The 21,174-nt window shown below is 39.0% G+C and overlaps 1 protein-coding gene across 6 annotated transcripts in view; it reads right to left on the reverse strand.

Moving 5' to 3' along the window:
- CACNB2 (calcium voltage-gated channel auxiliary subunit beta 2) overlaps positions 1 to 21,174 on the reverse strand; it is a 351,929-nt gene that overhangs the window by 29,968 nt on the left and 300,787 nt on the right. For 4 of the 6 annotated variants that reach the window (XM_046679147.1, XM_046679149.1, XM_046679153.1 and 1 more), the window contains 6 exons: positions 18,741 to 18,863; positions 16,901 to 17,037; positions 14,188 to 14,264; positions 8,942 to 9,075; positions 5,183 to 5,263; positions 4,662 to 4,720 (listed from right to left, as the gene is read on the reverse strand). In XM_046679147.1, coding sequence (XP_046535103.1) covers positions 4,662 to 4,720; positions 5,183 to 5,263; positions 8,942 to 9,075; positions 14,188 to 14,264; positions 16,901 to 17,037; positions 18,741 to 18,863 — 611 coding nt within the window. Of the gene's footprint in view, positions 1 to 4,661; positions 4,721 to 5,182; positions 5,264 to 8,244; positions 8,307 to 8,776; positions 8,797 to 8,941; positions 9,076 to 14,187; positions 14,265 to 16,900; positions 17,038 to 18,740; positions 18,864 to 21,174 lie in introns of all 6 variants that reach the window. The other 2 variants (XM_046679148.1, XM_046679150.1) reach the window with 2 other exon arrangements.

Below are 21,174 nucleotides of genomic sequence, written 5' to 3' on the forward strand. Positions count from 1 at the left end.
TTTCTTTCGTATTATTTTTAAAAGCACTAAAGGTGATTCTAACATGCAGCCAGGGTACAAAACCACCAGTTTAGAAGAAGATGTTTCTATGTAAGTTTCCCATACGACAAAATAAAGTGATGTGATGTTTCCCAGGATGACTGATTTCCAATAAGATTCCCATGTGTGCGATTCAACATGTACATATTCCTACAGCAGTTCAGTTCACGTTCTAACACTTCAGCGCTAGGAGCTGACATTTTCAAAGTCACTGGGGAGGAAAACCAAATTCATCACTGATGGTCGCTTTCCTTCTTGCCCTCAATTTTGTTGTTAATTTACCTGTCACTGTCCTACAAGGTGAATCTGAAGATTGCTTTGTTTACATGACATAGTTGGTTAGGGTGGATTTGATTTAAATGGTCTATTCTATTGCACACAACAGAAAGGATAACAATTTATCATCTTCTTTGACCTGAAACACTTACGCTATTTTAACTAGGATCATGATTCTGCCAACTCTCCAGGGCTTCAACAAATGCACTTAACTAGGTTTAAGAACAGAAAAGAATTCCTATCAAGACTCTTTCATCACTAATGCTTCCTTTCATATTTTCTGCCTCTTAGGCTTTAAATTTTTTTTTAAATGAATTTAGTTTACTTAATAGAAAACTAAGGAGTAATTTATTTTTCCCTTTTAGAATTTACGTGTCTATTTAGAATTAGACATACTTGACACTTTTGATGGGTTCCCACCCTCTATTGCTGTCTTGGCTTGCCCAAAGCAAAGACATTTAATGATTCAGTTGCTCTGGATGTCTTGCCATGGGTAAAAAAGTTAAATTTTTGCATGGCTTTTTGAAATATTCTGCCTTATGGAGCCTATCACTTCCTTTGAGGAGCTTTAATTGGTGATCACAGGCTAGAGTGTTCAACTTCAGTGCTAAAAGTCAAGACGAGCCAAGGCAGGTCCATTAAAAAAGCCATATGAAAATTACTTCTGGCCAGAAACAAAAGAGCGATACGACATTCAGATTTTATTTGTTTCTTAAATGAAATCAATCTGAATGGCTGATACTTTAGAACACCGGTCCAAGATACACCCTATGGCTGGGATCTATCTGTCAAATTCCAAACTTAACTCAGGTTTAAAAAGAAGTGGGAAGTCAGGAAATTCCATCTCATCTCCCCATCTTTGGCATTTAGGAAAGGGCAGTGGGTTAACGCAGCCACAGAAAGCATGGTGCCCAGTCTAGCAGAATTTTCTGGGTATGCACACTCCTGAAGACAATTCCAAATTGTGATAAATGACAAAGCCAAGAACGAAGAAGTGAAAGCCAACTGGGCCTGATTAGAGGTATGGCTTTTACACTTGGCCAGAGCCTGATAGACCTGGACCCAGCCAAAGGCCCAAGGACCAAGCTGTGTTTCCTGGCACAAAATAAAATATATTTCATAAAGACACGGAAAACCAAGAAAATCTAACAAGGAGCATTTGGTTAGGTCAACTTTGATTATAAAGTCTTATTTTACCTTGGAACATAGATTCTTTTTTTCCTTTTTCTGTTTCTTTCAGTCTTTTGCTTGATTAGTAACTAACAATATTTATCCTGCTATAAAGGTTTCCCTCTCTGTCCTTGCCTCTCTTGTCAAAAGTCAATATAAATTAGAAATGGCCGTAGAAGCAGGTGTGGTCAAGAGAGAAAATACTATATCAAGAAATCTGAAAGAACACTGAAGCCTACAGATATCCTCTATTGTACTCATAGAGAAGGAAAGGAATGTGGAGAAGAGAGGAACCAAATTCATCTTGTTAAAAATACAGAAACATACACTAGCCTTGTATGTTCCCAGGTCCCCGATAATCTACTCCTAGTTTAAATTTGGAAGTTTCCATTTTAAACTCCTATCCTATCTTTGATGCTTCAGGAGTTGCCTTAACCTTTACTATGACGTCCACTGGTTATTTGACTCAAGGCTGCGTTTCAATAGACTATAAGTAAGCTCTACGAAGGCAAGGCCCTTGTCTGATCTTGCTCCTCATAATGCCTGGCACATAGACTAGACTCTGCTCAGGAAGTATTTGTTGAAACAAGTTGAGGGCAGAGGGAAAGGATTAAGTCCAAGCTGATTAACATGGCACACTAGACATGGCCCCAGCTTTGTTACCAATCACTCTGTCTAGAGACTTGACTTGAAGACCTCTAGATGGCTTGCCTTACACATGATGCTGTGTCATATCTTGATGCCTTCACACGCTTTACACCCTCTGCTGGACATGCCCTTCTCCTCCTACTAATTCACTTGGTGAAATCTTAGGTACCATTTGAAAACCCTTCCTGGATGTTGACATCCCTAAGTCAGTGTTAATCCCTCCTCCCTTTATGTTACCTGTATCTTGGACACACAAGTGCCGAGCTGCCCTTTCATTTACTTTATATTCTATGACTCCAGGTCTCAGTTTATGATTCACATATGAGCTCCTCATAGGCAATGACAGTGAATGGCTTCAACATCTCTGCATTTCTCTAACAGGAAGTACAGAGCAGACATTTATTCAACATTCATCCATTCATTGTTCACACTGAGGGTTGTTCTAGGCATTGAGACCACCACAGTTCACAAAGCAGATTAAAAAACCCCTGCCCTCACGGGGTTTATATTCTAATTGTGAGAGAATGACAACAAACAAAATTAATAAAGGAAATATATAAAAGAGTTATAGGAAAAAAGTCAAGGAAAGAAGAGAGAATGTGTGTGTGTGTGTACGCGTGGGTGTGCACGCACACCCACATGTACCAAGGAGAATATCTGAGGGAAAAGTGTTCCTAGCATAGGGTACCGCGAGTGCAAAGGCCCTGAGATGGGCATGTATCTGGGTGTCTGGAACACTCCTGGAACAACAAGGAAGGAAGTGCAGCAGGAGCAGAATGAGCAAGGGGGAGAGAGTAAGAGGCGAAAAAGGTAATCAGCGGTTGGGGGTGTGGATGGTCAGACCATAGAGGGTCTTATAGGTCACTGGAACAACTATGGTTTTCACTTTGAGTGAAAAGAGAAGTCACTGGATGGATCTGAACAAAGGAGTGATGAGATACCACTCATAGTTTAACAGGCTGCTGAATTGAGAACAGACTTTAAGGGAACAATCATAAAAGCAAGAATACAAGTTAGGAGACTATTTATTGCAATAATTCAGGAGGGAATGATGGTATCTCAGACCAAAAGGATAGCAGAGGATGTGTGAGAAGTGGTTATATTCTTGATATATTTTGAAGATAGAGACTGTTAGCATTTGGATGTGGGATGTGAGAGAAAAGAACAGTCAAGATGATTCAATGATGTGGGGCTGAAGGACCCTAGGACTGCAAGACGAAGAAGCTATTAGTTGAGATACGGAAGACTATGAGAGGAGCAGGTTTTGGGGGGGAACTGGGAGGTTTAGTTTGAGAAGTCCATTAGATATTTTGGTGGTGATGTCGAAGAGGTAGCTGGATAAATGGGTTGGAATTCAGAGGAGAGACCAGTGAAGGAATGTTATTTAAGTATCTGACATGGAATGAAATCACCAAAGAAGCGAGTGTAGACAAAAGAGAGAGAAGACCGAAGGACAGCCCTGGGCTCTCCAAGATATCTAGCTGATGAGGAAGAACCAGAAAAGAGACAAAGGAGTAGCTAGTAAGATAGAAGGAAAATCAGGAAAGTGTGGTTCCAGAAACCAAGTAAATAAAGTATTTAAAGGAGGATGGAGTAGTTCACCACGTCAACTGAGTGGAGGACTGAAGATTCACCCCCAGACTTAGCAATATGAAGGTCACTGGTAATCTGGTGTGACTCGTTTTGGTTGAGCGATGGGTGCGTAACTGGAGCAGGCTTATCAAGAGACTAAGAAGAGAACGAGTATTCACAAGTTGTTCAAGGACTTCAGCTGCAAAGACAAAGATAAAAGTGGGACAGCTAGAGAGGAATATGAGGTCAAACTTTTTGTCAAAGGAGCAATAACTACATTTTTGTACTCTGATGGTGTTTCCATTAGAACGAGAAATACTGATGAGGAGAGAGGAAAGAATCATTATGGCCGTGTCAGGGTGGGGATGGGGAATGGGATTTAGCACCCAAGTGGCCGGTTTGGCCATTGCTAGGAACGTGGTAATAGGAGGAAAAAGCAGAGCACTCAGGCAAACATGCAAGTAGGGATAGGTGAGGTGGTGGGGAGGCTTGTTCTCCTCCGTTTGCCTCAATTTTCTCAGTGAAATAGGAAGCAGGTTCATCAGAGGAAAGCGAGATGAGAAGGAGGTGTTAGAGATCTGAGGAGAGAGGGGATGGTACGAAGGTCTTTTAGAAGAATAGAAAAGAGAATGGAAGAGGGATATTTAGCATGATTTCTGGGCAGATCTGCACGCCGGTTGATCATGAATTTAGGGTGAGACTAGTCAGCAGGGAGATGGCCAAGCTCAGCTCACGGATGCAGAGGCAGGAACAGAGACCTGGATCACCCAGGGCTGAGGACATGCCGAGCAAATATGACAAATATTTATTGAATCAGACTGAACTGAATGGAACTTATTTCCCATCACCATAGAGACTTGAGAGAGTAGTTTTCCCTTGGGATCACCTGCCTGTCCCACTCGGTTTTGCCTTCTGCAAGGCAGAATGCACAGAACCCAGAATACTGAAATACTCACCGTCCTTCAAATCTGTGTTTTAAAAAATCAAACAATGCTTTCTGCATCATATCCGTGACCTGCAATTGAGCAAGCAATAAATTAAGATACGATAAAAATATTACTAACTGCAATAAAACAATTTTACTCCTCTTAAGAATGTTTGAAAACCTGGGCTTCCCATTTGGAAAAAGCAGTATTGAGGTTGCCACATTTTTCTGTTGCTTAGTTCTGATACAATGACCATTAAAGAGACAAAGTTCCCTGAACTTATACTTTCAGTGACAATAAATTACATCACAAGTGGTGTCAGTCACTCTCCATTTGATATTATTTCCCCGGAACCAAGTAAATTGTAGGTAGCAGAAATCTCCAACGCAACAGACAAAAGAACAAAACGGGAAGCAATGTATACCGCAGCTTGAAAAACAATGTGCTCTGCTGCTAGAGCTCTTTGAGTGCTAAATTCAGGAGTCAGGACAGGGAGGTGCAGCCACCAAGCAGTCCGGCATGCGAAGGTGCTCCAGAGGGCAGCTACTCACCTCGTACCCCTTCAGAGAAGGGCCCACCAGGACCACTGGTCGCATGGAAGGTACCACGTCATAAGGAGGAGTGTGCTCTGTCTGCAGAGAGACGAGAGGCCTTCAGATGTTTAACAGACATGGGGAACTTCAATATTTTATGTATAAACTGTTCTTTCTGAACTCTGTAATACAAGGCACTAACTTTCCAGACATTTCATTTTTTTTTTCTTGCTTGCCTCTTTTCTAAATAAACCCAATCAAAGACTGGTGGGTTTATTTTCCTCAAGTTTTCAAGTTACTGAATTGTCTACAGTTTCCTTGCTCTCCTCCAGAAATGCTCCTGACATACCAGTTGCGAAAGCAGGAGATGCTGCTTTTGAACAAAAACTAGCTGGTAGAACAGAGAGAAACATGCATGCAGAACAGGTGCTTCAGGCTCGCCTGGAAGTTAATACTGCTTTTCAGATGCATTTGAGTTTTCTGAAGAGTCAAATGATCAGACCTAATAGAGTTAATTACAGAGAGAAGAGAAGTCTTCTTATCTTTGTTTCTTAGATCTTGTCTTACCTGGATAAAAGCTAATATCAAAACATTGTAACTTTCATTACCAAATACTTGAAAATTCCTATTTTACTGTGAGAGTTTAACTTAGCATGCAAGCTTGTTCCAGGAAACAGGAATCAGAATCTCTATTCACGGCTTAGTGATTGATGCTTTTGGATTTGGGGTTTCTATACCCTGACACTTAAAAACTTACTAGGTAAGATTTATGAGTCTTGAAGGAAAGGTGGTTAGTGTATGATAATCAAGCACGCTTTGGCGGCCTCAAAAGGTTCATTATCAACGTGCATCTCTAACATGCTTCTCAAGAGCAGTTTAGGCAGTGTTTCTGTCACATAACTAATTCATGCCTTTCCACCAGCGTTTATTTTGTTTTTGAAAGAGCAGGGGGAGGAGTTAAATTTTGCAGCAATTTCAAAAAGTTGCAAAACTTTTTGGCTTAACTGCTTCAAATCAAATGATTAAAATAAAATTTTTCCCAAAAAATAGAGAACAGCTAATTTGTTTGATTATATTAAAATTGGACATTTCAATAGCAGAAATGTTAAACTGACCCCCCAAATGACTTTTTTTAATGCAGAAGAGAGACAGAGATGGCCTTAGACACTGGGATAAACAAATCATTGTTACATGAATCTTTCTGCATTAAGGAGTATCTGGAAAAATCTATTTTAGGACTCTCATAGACCAAAAGAAAAATATTCTTTGAGCTATTTTAAGAATTTGATAAACATGTGCAAATGTGAATGTAATTTTTGCATCAGCCTGTTGCTCAAGAACATTTTATTATTGCTTAAAATTGCCCATTCCAAAAACTTTCTGACTTCAACCAAATTTAGCTACATAAGGGGGAAATTAAAAAGCATTTCAAATTCAAAAGCTTCCATCTGAGATTTCACCAATAGTCATAGACAAATATAATCAGAGGGGAGAAAATACTACTGTGACTGTGCTGTCCAATTTTACTCCTTACAATTTTACCTAATGTTCAAAATTAATTTTAGTAGATACAATAAAGGTAGAATACGTTTTTAAACAGAAAAAAAAAAAACCAAGACAAACACAATACAGTGACAGCACAAATGCCACACAAGCATCACTCTAAAAGCAACCTAAAACATGGACAACAATCTTATCATTGAATCTCAGGTTGTTTTTTTGCTTTTGAACTCTACCCTGAAGTTGACCACATAATCAATAACATAAGAAGAATGAATACCAGCGCCCAAGGCATCATAAGCATATTTATTAAATTATTCCATTTATATCACCTGGGATCATACCGAACATGTTTAGAAGCCAAGTCCTTATAGCAATTCAGCATAAGAATACCTTTTCCACCATTAGAATTAGGAATATAAATTGCATGCATTTTAGTAACAGCTACCAAGAAATTTTATGTCAAGCCTTTAAGTCTTAAGTGGCCCAGTATTTGACAGGTCTTTGTTCCTTTGATCTGTGACTGCCAACTAGCAAGGGGTTACCCATGCTGATAATCAATCAGCTTCTTAATCAATAGGGTAGCTACAGAAATTACCATATTTGATGGAATATTGGTACTTTGTGCCCTATTGATAATGACGCCATCATTTTATCTCCCCTTTCCTGCTAACCTTTTGTTTCACTTATTTAGCAGAAAAACTGTGATAAACATTTTTAAAGTTTTGCAATTTAAGAGTAAGCAAACTTCAAAAAACCTATCTTGACTACCACGGTTTTAGTTCATGTTATTACTCTGTAAAATCCAGAGCAGCCAAGCGATGCTGGTTTTCTGGGCTTCTGCAGCAGGAACACTGTTAGTCACTTGGCTGCAAGTTTTAGCTGTGACGAGAAGACAGGACCAGAAAGATGGGCCCACTGTTGTGGATGAACATCAAGCTGGGGCTTTCTGTGTTAACACAAAAATCTAGGTGTTTCCATTTTTGCCTAGAGTGCCAAGGTCTTCCATTATTAAAGTAACCATAATTTATTAAAAAAAAAAAAACCAACAACTTCACAGTTCAGTATCTGACACCTCATGGATGACTTTAGAGTTCTTCCACAGCGCAAAATACTTGTGTGCAGAGGAAAAGAGTTCAGGATGTTGGAAATTTGGGGCAAAGTAGGCTTTACTCCACACCTGTGTGTCACAATATACCCATGGTTGTGCAGGACTTGGTGACATTAGGAAGTAAGACCCTAAAAGATAGCATAGTAGGCTGTGAAAAGTGGTGTGTAAAACAAGAGAAAGAAAGGAAACTGTGTGTGGGGGAGAATCCTTAAAAAATAATGGTTTAAAGCTACAAAAGGTGCTGAAAAGAAACAAACTTGGTCTGCAGTAAAGAGAGCTGAGGAATACCCTAGTTTCTGAAAGTCAGGGGACAAGGAGCATCGCTGTGTAGCATCTTGGTGGGCCAGTGGCAAGGGCTGTACACATGGCCACCGCCCCACAGTCCAACAGGTGGGATGCTGACATCTGACTGATGGAGGAGGCAAGAACATCGGGAGAGTATTTATATATGACAATAGGAAAAACTCACAGTAAACCGCCAAAACAAGCCTGCAGTTTTCCACTGGTCTTGTTCATCTGCAGATTTTGCACCTAGTGGATTAGAAGTTTAAATACTGACTAAATTAAAAATTGAAGAATTTTTTTTTTTTAGTACAAGCTATGTATCTGGATATCATAAATCAGAATCTAATAATGGTTTAAAAATGCTTGATTATACGTTAAATTTCTGGAAAAAAGAAAGAAACAAAGACAGACAGAATAAGCATGCACAATTGAGGTGCATATATGGAGTTGTCAGCGTCTGACATCCTTGAATGTTTAAACAAGTTCCCTTGGTGGCAGATATTATTCCATCAAAAAGGATAAGTACTGTAATGGTGCTTCCACAGGTCACTCACTGAATTTTGTTGGTTTGAAATGCCTGGATTCAATTAGCTGTTTGATAGGATTTTTTTTTTTTCCTCTTAGGACAGAAATGACTGTATTTAATAAAACTGCAGGATTTAATGCTAATGATGCCAGTGGCAGGATAAACACAGCTTATGTCAATGTAAACTTACCGATTTCTGCTTCTGCTTAGCTACAGCAGCATGGAAAAGAAACAAAGAATAACAGAGCATGCATGTTATTGGCTTATCAAAGGACGCAGACAGTCAACAGGACTAGAAATGTGACGCAGTGCAGTTGAGCAGGTGGACAGATGGGAGCTTGGAAGTTAATGTTACCTTCTTAAAGAAGGGCATTCTTTTCTCTTTGGAGTGGGGTGACGTTACACTGTTTGCACTGGGTTTAGGGGAGCGGTGGTTTGCTGGAATATCATTTTCTTCTGCATCTAAGCCAGTAGCATCTATGTCTATAGCTATATACAGACAAACAATTCAAAAATCATCAGGTAGACAGGAGAGGAAAAACAGGTTATAAAAAAAAATAAAATGAAAGCAAATAAAACTAACCACAGTAAAAGATCTATCATGAGTGCTCAGCACAGTAAACAAAGTAAAATTTAAAGGTTAAGCATGTTAAGAATGCAATGTAATCAAATCTAACAAAACTGAAAGGTCCCCTCATATCGGTTTGCTTGAACAAATCAGTTTTAGGCTAGATGTCTCGAACAATATTTTTAGAGAAACATTTTTACTGTATAGTGTCAAATATAATACTCATATATTTTCCATATCAACTGTATACAAGTAAGGTACAGAACATTTGGTGTCACTTCTTACCATATCTTAAACCAGCTTTTAGATCACACGCAACTATGCTACACACCTTTATCACAATGAGCCTCAGATTTCTTATGTTGCTTGGTTGTGTGTGAAAATAAGGGCCATGTGAAAAGATTCATGAAAATTGCAACAGGCATTTGAGAGAAAGAGAGAATAGAAATCTTAAATTCAGGCAACATACAGGAATCATATGCAAGGCAAATAATTCAGGGAGGGTTCCAGGATGGACCCGATTAAAATGATTTCAAGATAATATGTGCACCCTCAGGCAGGCCTGACTAACGACTGATTGAAAAACACTGGATCTGATGATCTCCAAAGGAAATTAGTTTACTGAAACAACATAAGGCTTCCACTGACTTACATAAAGGCTCTGGCTTTAACATGAGAGGAAGGGTGGAAGGGCACAAAGGCCCAGGAGAATATGCCACTGGTCTCCTCATCTGTAAATAAGAGGTTTAGGTCTGTGGTTTGACATGCTTTCATTTTTAAAATCTTTCGCCCGAAAAATATAGCACTTAAAGATTAAATGCTAAATGAAAAAACATCCATAATCTCATTTTGAAGTTCATAAAATGCTTCCACGTGCCATTACTATGGAATTTTATTAACTGTAGAATCAGAGCTGGGAAGTATTTTAAAGATCACTTTCAACTCTCTTAGTTTCAAGATGTAAAAGCTAAACTCTCCAAGAGCTTACGGGACTTGTTCTTGGCAAAAACTCGTGAGAGCCAGGACTCCGAACCTAGTTCTGCCTCTGTGAGTCTGGACCTCATCCTGACACCATGTGGCCTCTCCAGTGAGGTCCCTTCTCAATCCCAGTGCACTCCATTCCCAAGTGGGGTCATGTCCCCAGTGGCAGGATTCAGGAAGACATCACAGAGTTGGGCTCAGTAGAAAATTATTCTATGGTTCAGATGAGGTCAAGTAGAAGAAAAGAAGAAAACCTACTCACCCCAGGAAAGCATCATTTTACACGTGTTAGGTCTCTAACAAAACCACAGAACACTCAGATTTAAGGAACAAATTACCAGTTTGAAATAACAGCTCAGTGTTGCAAGGCAGCTGCGATTCCCTGTGATACACAAGCTAAACCGGGGCTCATGACAGCCACTGCCAACCTTTTCAAATGACGGAGATCGCCCGACAGGCAGCACATTCTTTTTCAATTTTGAAGTTATTATGGATATTAGATGACTCAGCCTTTTGAAAACTAGGATCTCCTGTTTAATTGTTCCTTTTCATTTGATTAGGTTGAAAACCTGTGATGGAGTGAATACCTGGCACTGTTTGCACAATATTGCAAATATCAGCTATTGCTTGCATAAAGATGAGGTATGAGTCTCTCTCCAGTGAAGATAATAAAGGTCTGAGTTAATCCAGGTATTTGGTTAGACTTACCTAGTAAATATGTCTTTCTCTTTGCCCCATCTATGCATATGGATGACCTAAAAGGTTTGGCACGTAATGGAAACATAAAATGTGCCCAGGGGTTTGAATCGGCTCTGCCTTTTAGACCACCCTATAATGCTTTTCCTTGAATCCCCTTCAGGAAACATGTCATTAGTGTCTTCTTGGATATGATGGAGAGGATGTGGGTCCATTCTTCATTATTCCGATAGTATGTCTTAACCAAATCAAGTAAGTTTCCCTTCTGGTGGTAAACTCCCATATACTTTAACCTTTCTCATCTTTTATTGGGCTTCTAGAGGCCACATTCAAGGGACAGCACCCATTGAGAAATTTCTGAAACTGAAGATATGTAATTGAATATCAGAGTTGACAGGACCCTGGGATGGCAAAGTTCATGAATTGGATTTAATGATTTGTCTATTGAATTCGGTCTGCTGTGATCAGAGGATGGCTTTTTTTTTTTTAAGAAAGATTAGCTCTGAGCTAACATCTTCCACCAATCCTCCTCTTTTTGCTGAGGAAGACTGGCCCTGAGCTAACATCTGTGCCCATCTTCCTCTGTTTTATATGTGGGATGCCTACCACAGCATGGCTTGATGAGCAGCGCGTGGGTCCACATCCAGGATCCAAACTGGCAAACCATGGGCCACCGAAGCGGAACGTGTGAACTTATCCACTAAGCAACTGAGCTGGCCCTGGATTTTTTATTTTTTCAAGAAAGAGTGGAAATGCATAAAAAGTTTAGCTGTGACACAGCCCAGATACATAGCCTGTGTCAGGTCTGAAATTCACCTGCATTTGGAAACAAGGGCTCCCACTCCCAAACTGAGAACTTTCCAACTTACTAGCTCTGACTTTTGGTTAACTTAAATCTAAAGGCATCTGGGTTCATTCAGAAACACAGAATTCTGAAACATTTGGCCACTTTCAAAACACATCAAACAAATTTACTAGGACAGCTAAGAAGCAGGTTCGACTCTTTTCACAGTTCTGTGTCCTTGATCAGACTCAGACGGTTCTCCTTATGCTGAGAGATGCTACCTCTCCTTAATTTCATACTTGCATCTGCATACCTCAGCAAATATCAGTATTTACTTGGGGAAAAGCTGCTTTCATCAATTCATATATAGTTTCTTTTATTCTTCCTCACTAGCATGCTTTTTTTTTTTTTTTGGTAGAGAGGCTTTGGAACACTTTTTGAAATCTAAATTTTAGTTTAATCTTAGGCATGTGGGTCAAGTTGAGCAGTGTGCAAGTGTACACACACACGTAGGCGTGGGGTATGAATTGTGCAACTGGCTACTACCCTATTACCCAGATGTGATGTGGAAATTCTTCCTTTCCCAAATCCATAAGAACCTCTAAGTATCTTTACTTTAGGCAGATGCTCATATTCTTTGGTCCGGCAATGGGTGAGGTGACTGTAGATAGGGCCTCTGGGAAACAAAGACGAAAATTACAATTGCAGGCCAATCCACATTTGCTGGTTTAGGCAGTTTTCCCGGAGGTGGGGTGGGGGAACCTCTCTGTAGAATTTTCTGAAGTTTTCCTTTAGATAAGTCATGTTACTGATAAGAAAACTATAGCAGGATCCTGATGTGCCTGTTAGAAATCTTGTAGTTGGTTAATATCCTGGTCCACTCAGTCGCAGTGTTTTCTACTCTTGGTATTCAGAAAAGTTATTCCAAATTCCCATGTCTGTATAAAACTTGGGTGAGGTTGTAAATCATCTTTATTTTATTATATTAAACTCTTAATTGAACTTTTTAATTTCTTTTTAAAGATTGGCACCTGAGCTAACATCTGTTGCCAATCTTTTTTTGTCCCTTCTTCCTCTCCCCAAAGCCTCCCAGTACCTAGTTGTATATTCTAGTTGTAGGTCTGAACTTTATTTTTAATAATGATGGACATCTAGCTACAAAAATGAAATACACTAACTTATTCTTCAAAATGCGTGTGCCTGCTCCCATTACACTGCCAAAACGAAGCGAAGGCTGCAGTAGGGTTACAGGGGATGGAAGAATATTCCTGGTCTACAGAGTAGGGCTGACGTCTGTAGGTGGGGCTGCTGCTTTAGCACAATGTGAAGACATATGCCTCACATAATAGCTAAAGGGCTTCAATTTTCATTTCAAACATACTACTTTACCTAAGTGTGGTCAACTGAGAATTACTACAACTTATAAGTACGTGGTTTTTGAAATCAGTATGCATCTAAAATGATTTCTTTCTTGTGGCACTCAGATTTTGCTCACTTAAAAAGTCCTATAGTTATTACTAAGCAGCCCTTGATTGGTCTCTAAAAGTCGCCAACATTCAGGAACGAGGCATGATCATTTGCAACGGGTGGATCCTGTTCTTAAGACACACCAGTCAGCACAACTAGTTCCTTAACTTCTCCATAGATGCACAACCCAGTCTTCGATCTCTTCCCACTCCCAGCTTCTTAGAAATCACATACAGAATCATTTTGCTCAAATGTTCCACTGGCCAAGCCTTATCATCTTATTCTGACTCCCACTTGCAGCTCTGAGCAAACAATGACCCTGCTCATGGGCTTTCATGTAATTCAACCAGTTAGTTTCCTATTTATACATACAACTCCAAGTTCTACACAGAATGGTAGAGTTGCCAGATTTAGCAAATAAAAATTCAGTTAAATTTGAATTACAGACAAACAATAAATAATTTTTTTAGTATGGCTCATACAATATTTACTTATACTAAAAAATTATTCATCGTTTATCTGAAATTCAAATTTAACTTGGCGTCCTTCTCCACCACATGAGAAAGAAAAGAGTAGTTACACTTCCTACAAGTGTTTCCATCTTTTTTCCATGTTTCTATCCATATTCTACATCTTCCATAGTGCCTTTTGGATCTAAGCTCATGTCACTCCATCATCACTCCATCACTCTATTCTCCTTTCCTCATCTTCCTAAAGTTTTTATCCTTCTTCTCTTTTTATTTAAAATTGCGGCCAACACTTCACATCACACTGTGATTGCTGGTGAGTTTCACCCATTGACTGCCCACGACAATGCGCTGGGCCCCACGGTGGGGACTAGGATAAACAGCTAAAAATGTTGATCACTTTGATCATCTCCAGTAACTTACAGCGAACATGTTGACATATTTCTTTTTTTTCTAAATGCGGGAAAAAATGTCCCCATTTTGTTCCTAACTCCATATGGGCATTCTTATTTGTGATCCCTTTTAACACGTCCAGGGGTCACGTAGTGATTCAGCGTATGCAAATTCACACAACTAGGTAAGACAGAGGAAAGCATGGAATGCGGTTATGTGCTGTTCAGCACTGGTCACCTACTTACCAGAGGACGGAGGTGTAGACTTTCTGGAACTAGGTACTATGTCACCCAAACTGGATGATGAATTTCCTCCTGATTTACTGGAGTAAAGCAAAAATTGATATTAAATCTGACACTTATTTCAGGTATTAAAACATCTGTATTGGGCAATAAACATGATTACTCATTGTGTTTTTATTGAACTTCGAATTTGTCTCTCCTACAAGGAGGCAAATAGTAATTTCCCAGTGGAGATTCGTGGAGTACTTGAAACAGCCATGAGATAGTCTTTGTTTTAAATTCAAGATTTCATTTTAAAAGGCCCTGAGAGAATGAAAGCAAACTAGGGTAATTTCTGCAGTTCTCAAATTCTCTTCCAGGACCACAGATAACTAAACAGCAGAGATCTCCTTTTGCTCATTATTTTAGAGACCCTCAGAGGTGATGTGTAGAACCTTAAGGCTAACACCAAAACAACGTCTCCTTCTTTGATTCAGCTCCTTTGTCTTAGCTTGGTTATTCTCAGCGTACTAAGATTGAAAGTACTCAAGTTTTCATGAGCAACCTATAAAAGAAAAACACAGCAATACCAAAGCTTGCTAACCTTCTTAAAAGACACACGAAGGAACATAACAAACAGAATGTTACATGATTTAACACTCAGATCGTAACGGGAACATTTCTCAAGCATGGCTAACACGGAGGGTTAAATTCGGTTAATTTAGGAATGATTTGGAGAACATATACTTCAGAACCTCCAAATTCTAAACTTTGAGACAAGACATCCTCAGTGTCTTAGAAACTTTGGAGTTAACATCGGAAGAACAGCATTTATGGTTTTTAGCAGTGCACCAGCACGCTAAATAACATGTTACTAAATGGCCCCTTCACAGATGAAGATGGACAAGAATATCTTAAAAGAGTAACATGGAATTTCAGCAAGACAATCTTATTGTCTAACGTTTATTATCATAGCCAAACCAGGGTCTAGTTGAAAGAATTTGCTTTTAGTATCTATGCATCAAAGGGTGCTATTTACTTACGAAAATATAAGTTCCACTAAAATACCAGTAGCAGGCTGAATTTTATTGTTACTATTCTAGCATTTTAATGCATAAAACAGACAACATCAAAAACTTTAAGAAACTAGCGGGAGGCCTCTATATCTTTTTAAAGCTGTTAAGAGATATGCCAGTACATTTTAAAAGGATACCAGACAGTATGCAAAATGAATAAAAAGTGGTATTGATAGGAGCAATTTCTGGAAGTTATACAAGAATCCCCATTACCAGGACCAAAAACATCTTCTTCCAGTTTTTTTTTTTTCTTTTTCTAAAGTACTAAGTCAATTTCAGTTCAAGCACGGGTTTGTTTTACACTGTAATAACAAAGTATTATTTGAATAGTGTAAAATTGTGACAAACATTGCAAATAGTCCAAATAATCAGCATACAAATTTTCCCTTCACTTTTAATTCTATAAAAATGCCATGTTCTTGAGCTGTGCCCCAATTCTACTGTCTTTGGTTTCTGTCAATTATTATAATTTATACATCAGAGTTTTTAAATACCGCTGAATTCTGGTTATGTGCTCAAAAGAAAACTGCCAACGGAAGACTAGAAATTGAATGAATCGTATCAGATCCTCAAGATCCCACTGGTAAAATGTACATGCTATGTCTATCTACTCACAGCTACTTTTGTATGACTAAATGTATCTCCCAATTTGCAGGCTCCCAATAACCTAGGGATTAATAAAAGTCAGATATCAAGGGTAGAGGTCTCAAAAAAGGGAGCAATCCATCTGAACTAAAAGAGCCTGACAATTATAAAATACCAGTTAATGAAGATGGATGCTCCAAAGCAAAAGGCAGGTTCTATTTTACTTGATCGCTGACACTGGAAAAAAATTCTTGCTAACACTCAAAATATTATCGTTAACAAAGGATTTTGCATCATTATATAAATAAATAAAATATAAGCCAGGGAAAACAAAGCCCAACTATTCACCTTAAAGAAAAACCTTGCCCCATCCCATCCTTTCACAGAGAGGGAAGCGCACCGTGTTCTTGGACTTGTCTGCATAGGGTTCAATTTATAGTTCACTCTACGTCTGAGTAGCGCTCCCAGTGCTTCCTTCGTGAGGAGCAAACAAGCCTAAGAATCCTAGGAAAGATTATTCAGCCCCAGCCTATTACATAACTCACCTAATTGCTATCTGCCAAGGCGATTTTAACTGGTTGCATCTCGAGTTTCTCTTTAGGTGCTTAGCAGTGAGTAGAACTGAAAATTGAGTTTCTCAAGGGAAAATGAAACTAACAGGCCACAAGAGCTGCTCTTTGCCCATGACATCTGAGACGGTCACTTCTAAAACATCTTCCTGCTGTGCCAGGCAGTTACAGACACTGGGATCATTCAGTGCAGGTGCTCAGTGCTAGAGTATTTTCAGGGAAAGATTAGGACTTCAGAATTTCTCTGCACGGAAGTCCAAATTTACTACTCTATGATTCAGCTATTTTCATTAATGATACTAATTACTGCGATTCTCTCCTAAATATGATGAAAATCAGATGCTAGGATGAAGTTTTTAAAATGCAGGATTTGAGATGCCATCAATAAACCCTATCACCAGTCTGCTTTTTAGCACATAATAAAGGCTGTGGAAGAAAGCAAACAACAGTCCATGAATGATGGTATGATCTGAAGTTTTATACAAACATTGGATATTTCTCTCATACCTGGAGTAGAATTTCCCTTGCTTGGCTCTCTGTTCATGCTGTAGCCTCATATTTTCTAGTTTGACTGGGCTTGGAATGAATCCGATTTCACAGCCTTCTTTAACCAATCGCCCTATCCACCAGTCATTGTTAAATTTCTAAACACGAAATCAAAATTGTTGAAGTCAGTGCACAGAAGTTCAAGTCAAATCATTTTTCTTCCGCATTAACTATTTTCAATGGAGAGAACTATTATGGCAATTACAATTAACTGTGCCTCAAATATCACAGTTCAACAAACTCTGAGGTTCATGGGTTCAGCACGTAAGAGTGAAGTATTTTCGGTGTGCCCAACGACCCAACGCGGGCTTTACTCTTCCTTCTCTTTCCTGGTACTGCCTTGAGACTGGCCTGGATTCCATCGCAGCTGCTGCTGTCACCAGGAGTAGGATAAGCTCTTCTCGTTCAAAGATTAACAGCTCTTCCTAACAAGAGACCATTAGGAACTAGGGAGTATTACAGAGCTCTTCCTCTTATATAATTAGATTAATTAGAAGTATTAAGAGTGAGAGATTAATATTGCAATCTACCCAAAATATTTTGTATCAGAACAAAATTCACCTTCGTGCAAACAGGTTTATAATGACCATGATACAGTGTCCGCAAATGATCTCTCTACTGATGTTGATGCAGACAATTTCTCTCTTGTGGATGGAATATTTATCCTAAATCTCTATGAGTTGGTTTGATTTCCCTCAAGTGAATCATATTTTTCAAGTCTGTTCTTGAATTTCAAGGAACACTATCCATTCTGTTTTTCTTTTCCTTCCATGGTAGAAAGAGACCCTTCCCTAAGCATCAGCCATTGGAAGGAAACTAGATTAATCAGACTTCCTGTTGTAAAGTGAGATTCTAGGCATGCCATCAGTTCTGAAAACTTTTTCTATCTTTCCTTCCCAGCCAATATTTCACATCTCTTTCTAAAAGTTAATGAAATGGTAGGCTCTAAATTCTCTAGGCTCTTTTAATTGGCAGTCATCACCTCCTTTGCTCACAACCTTCAGGGTATGAGCAGTTACATTTACCTACGCTCCTTAGGGCATTTCATCCCCTAGATGGACATGCTCCAATTAGAAATTCCTGCAGGTCCAAGGAGCTCTGATGCTCACACACAGGAACACCACGTAGGGAGAATTTCTGGTCACCTAATACAGTGTTCTGCACGACATGCACTTGACAGATGTTGACTCAAAATAAACCTACAATTAAGGGCAAATTTTTCCAATTTACAGATTGAATCATTGTTCATGAAAAGGTGGAAACTTTTGGCACGAAGAAAAGGGGATTTTCCTGCTGTTTTTTGCCTCATTGGCTCCAATTCCTGCCAACCTCCCTTCCATTGCAGAAATTTACCATTGAAGGAAGATAAAGGGCACCAGTGGTTTAGACACTGAGTTTAGACACTGTCCGCAGAGAGACCTCATGCATCCTAGATACTATTATCAAAGGCTCCCTTGATGGTTAAACTTGAGACATGAGGGGAAAACGACACAGAGTCAAGGTTAAATATTAAAAGAAAAAGTACAGGTTAGGTATAAAAAAGGATCATCTACTCCAGTAGTTCCCAATTTCTGGGTCACAGAGCCCAGGGGAACCTTGAAGTTATTGCAAGAAGACTGTGACTTCTTCCTTCTTTAAAAAGGTTATATTTTATATTAGAAAAAGTTTGAGAGGCACCGAGTTTGTGTGTATGTTATACAAGTGCTGCTATGCGCAATGCTATTTCACAGCAATAAGAAACCAAAAAGGATGTTTCAAGGTGAAAAATCATGAGGATAGAAATTCAAATTATTTTCCTTACTTCCTTAACATGCAGAAAATCTTTTGCTTCGAAAGAGATGGCCATGCCTGGCACCGGAACATCATCTTCATGGGCTGCACTGTAGCTGACATTTGTCCGAACGGCAAATGCAACGGGCTTTGTCTAAAGAGGAAGAAGGAAGGGAGAAAAAAATAAGAGAAATAACAGCAGGAGCCTGCCCAGTGATGCAGCAGTTAAGTTCGCATGTTCTGCTTCGGTGTCCTGGGGTTCACCGGTTCAGATCCCGGGTGGGGACATAGCACCGCTTGTCAAGCTATGCTGTGGCATGTGTCCTACATATAAAATATAGAGGAACATAGGCATGGATTATAGGCCAGGGCCAATCTTCCTCAGGAAAAAGAGGAGGGTTGGTGGCAGATGTTAGCTCAGGGCTAATCTTCCTCAAAAAAAAAAAAAAGAAATAACAGCATTCCTTTACTTTTCCCCCCCAAACACAAACATACACTGAATAACTGCTGTAATTATTGTGGCTTTTTCCACCTTGCTCCTTTATCACAAAACAGCGTATTAGCATTCACAACACAGGAAATCTCCGAGTGTTCAGCTACATACTACCCACTTCCAAACTACAAAAAAGCCACTGTTCTCTTTGAAAGTACTAAGAGAAATAGAGGTGGACATGAACTACTGAAATATGTGTTTACAACAGAACAGCTTGTAGGAACTGGAAATCAGGAAACACACACAGGAATAAAATGCCCAGTTCTTCGGTTTCAGTGAAAAGGACTTAATGACTGCCACTTCCACCCCAAACATCTACTTTAATTAATAACTAATGAGATAATTCCAAGAGGTATAATATTTTGGGTGAAAACAGAACAGGGAACATATCTTATGACTAATAGCAACTATTATTCATGGCTTCAGGGAATTATGAAAGCAATGACCTTTTATTCTATTATTTTTCCTCCTTGAGTTCGCTCAGTCACTAAAGATGATAACACTAATTAGTCTATCCTTCATTATTTGATGCTTTGAAAATTTACAGATAAGTACTTGTCCTCTATCTAGGCCATTCTTGTTATCCACAAGGTGAAAAAATAGGTGAGTGCAAAAACAGTGAAAAGAGGTATTGTTCTAACCGGCATTGTGTTTCTTTCCTATTATGGGCAAGTGGATTCCTTCTGAACAGTTGCTCCCTTTTCAACAAACTCTTCACCTGGACTTGTCAGGGAGGACAAGGGGGATTCGGAGTAGAGAGAACCCATCTTCATTTGCAGATTTTCCGCAGTTAATCCATTCCACCCAACTGTTGTCTGGGTTGAGGACTGAGCTAAGAGCCATGAATCATGTTACTCAGATCTGTCCACATCCCCTGGGAAAGGAGGACCAAGTTCTGGATATGGGCACAGTAGACATGAAGTGGAATTAAATATCTGAAATCCAAATCTTGGTATCCGTTACAATTTTTAATGATAAAAGAGGTGTTGCTTCTCGTATGGAAATATGGACTTACAAAAAAGAGAGAAATAAAAGTTGCCCATAGTTCTACCACTGAAACACAATCCTTGATAGCGTGATAATGTTTCCATTGTTTTTGAAATTTAAAAAAAAATATCAATTTTATTCCCATAGCTACAATCATAATGTATTTAACTTTCACACAGTTTTTAAAGTAACTTGGTATTTTTCATGTGATATACTTTTTTGTCTATTTTAAAAATTACCTTGACCATTCACTCTTTTTTGACGTGTAGGTTTACAATTTTTTTCCCACTATGATAAACCTTCTGCTTTGAAAAGATCTCTGTACAAAAAAGCCTCTTAATTAGAATTCTTCCCTTAGGACAGATTCCCAGAGGTAGCATGGTAAGCCAAGAGTTACTAAGACGTTTTAAAATTCTCTTCCAAACTACTGTGCAATTGGACTGCACCATTTTAAACCACAACTAGCACCATACGATGGTGCCCTTTTCAATAAGATGGAGTCTTAATCAGACGCAGTTTTAACGCTAGAAATAGACTTTCCTTGAGTAGATCCATCCACTATTCAGGAGAGTTTCTGACCACAAAAATATAGAGATCCAAGATTTTTTTTTTTAATTCTAGCATGATCTTTCATTTCTCTTAGGGTTCTTTTATTCCTTGTAGGATACAGAGTTTAGGTGTACCATATTTTTTTTTCATCACTGGAAGGCATAAATTTAAAATGTACAATTCCACAAGGGGTCCCATGGAAAATCTCATGTCTTTTATGCAGTGCTGAACTTCTCAAGCATCCAAGTAGCAAGAAGAGGAAATATTGCAAAAAAAGAAAAAGAAATGAAAGGGGCCCTGATGGTTGGCACATAATTCCAGGGCTATAGATCATCATTTTATGTTCTTAGACTAAGACATCAATTTAGAATGTGCCTCCTTCCTTGGCTTACCTCCCATGATCAATCACGCTGCCGTTAGATACGGAGGTTTATAT

The sequence above is a fragment of the Equus quagga genome, chromosome 12 (assembly GCF_021613505.1).
Source record: "Equus quagga isolate Etosha38 chromosome 12, UCLA_HA_Equagga_1.0, whole genome shotgun sequence".
Taxonomy (NCBI): domain Eukaryota; kingdom Metazoa; phylum Chordata; class Mammalia; order Perissodactyla; family Equidae; genus Equus; species Equus quagga.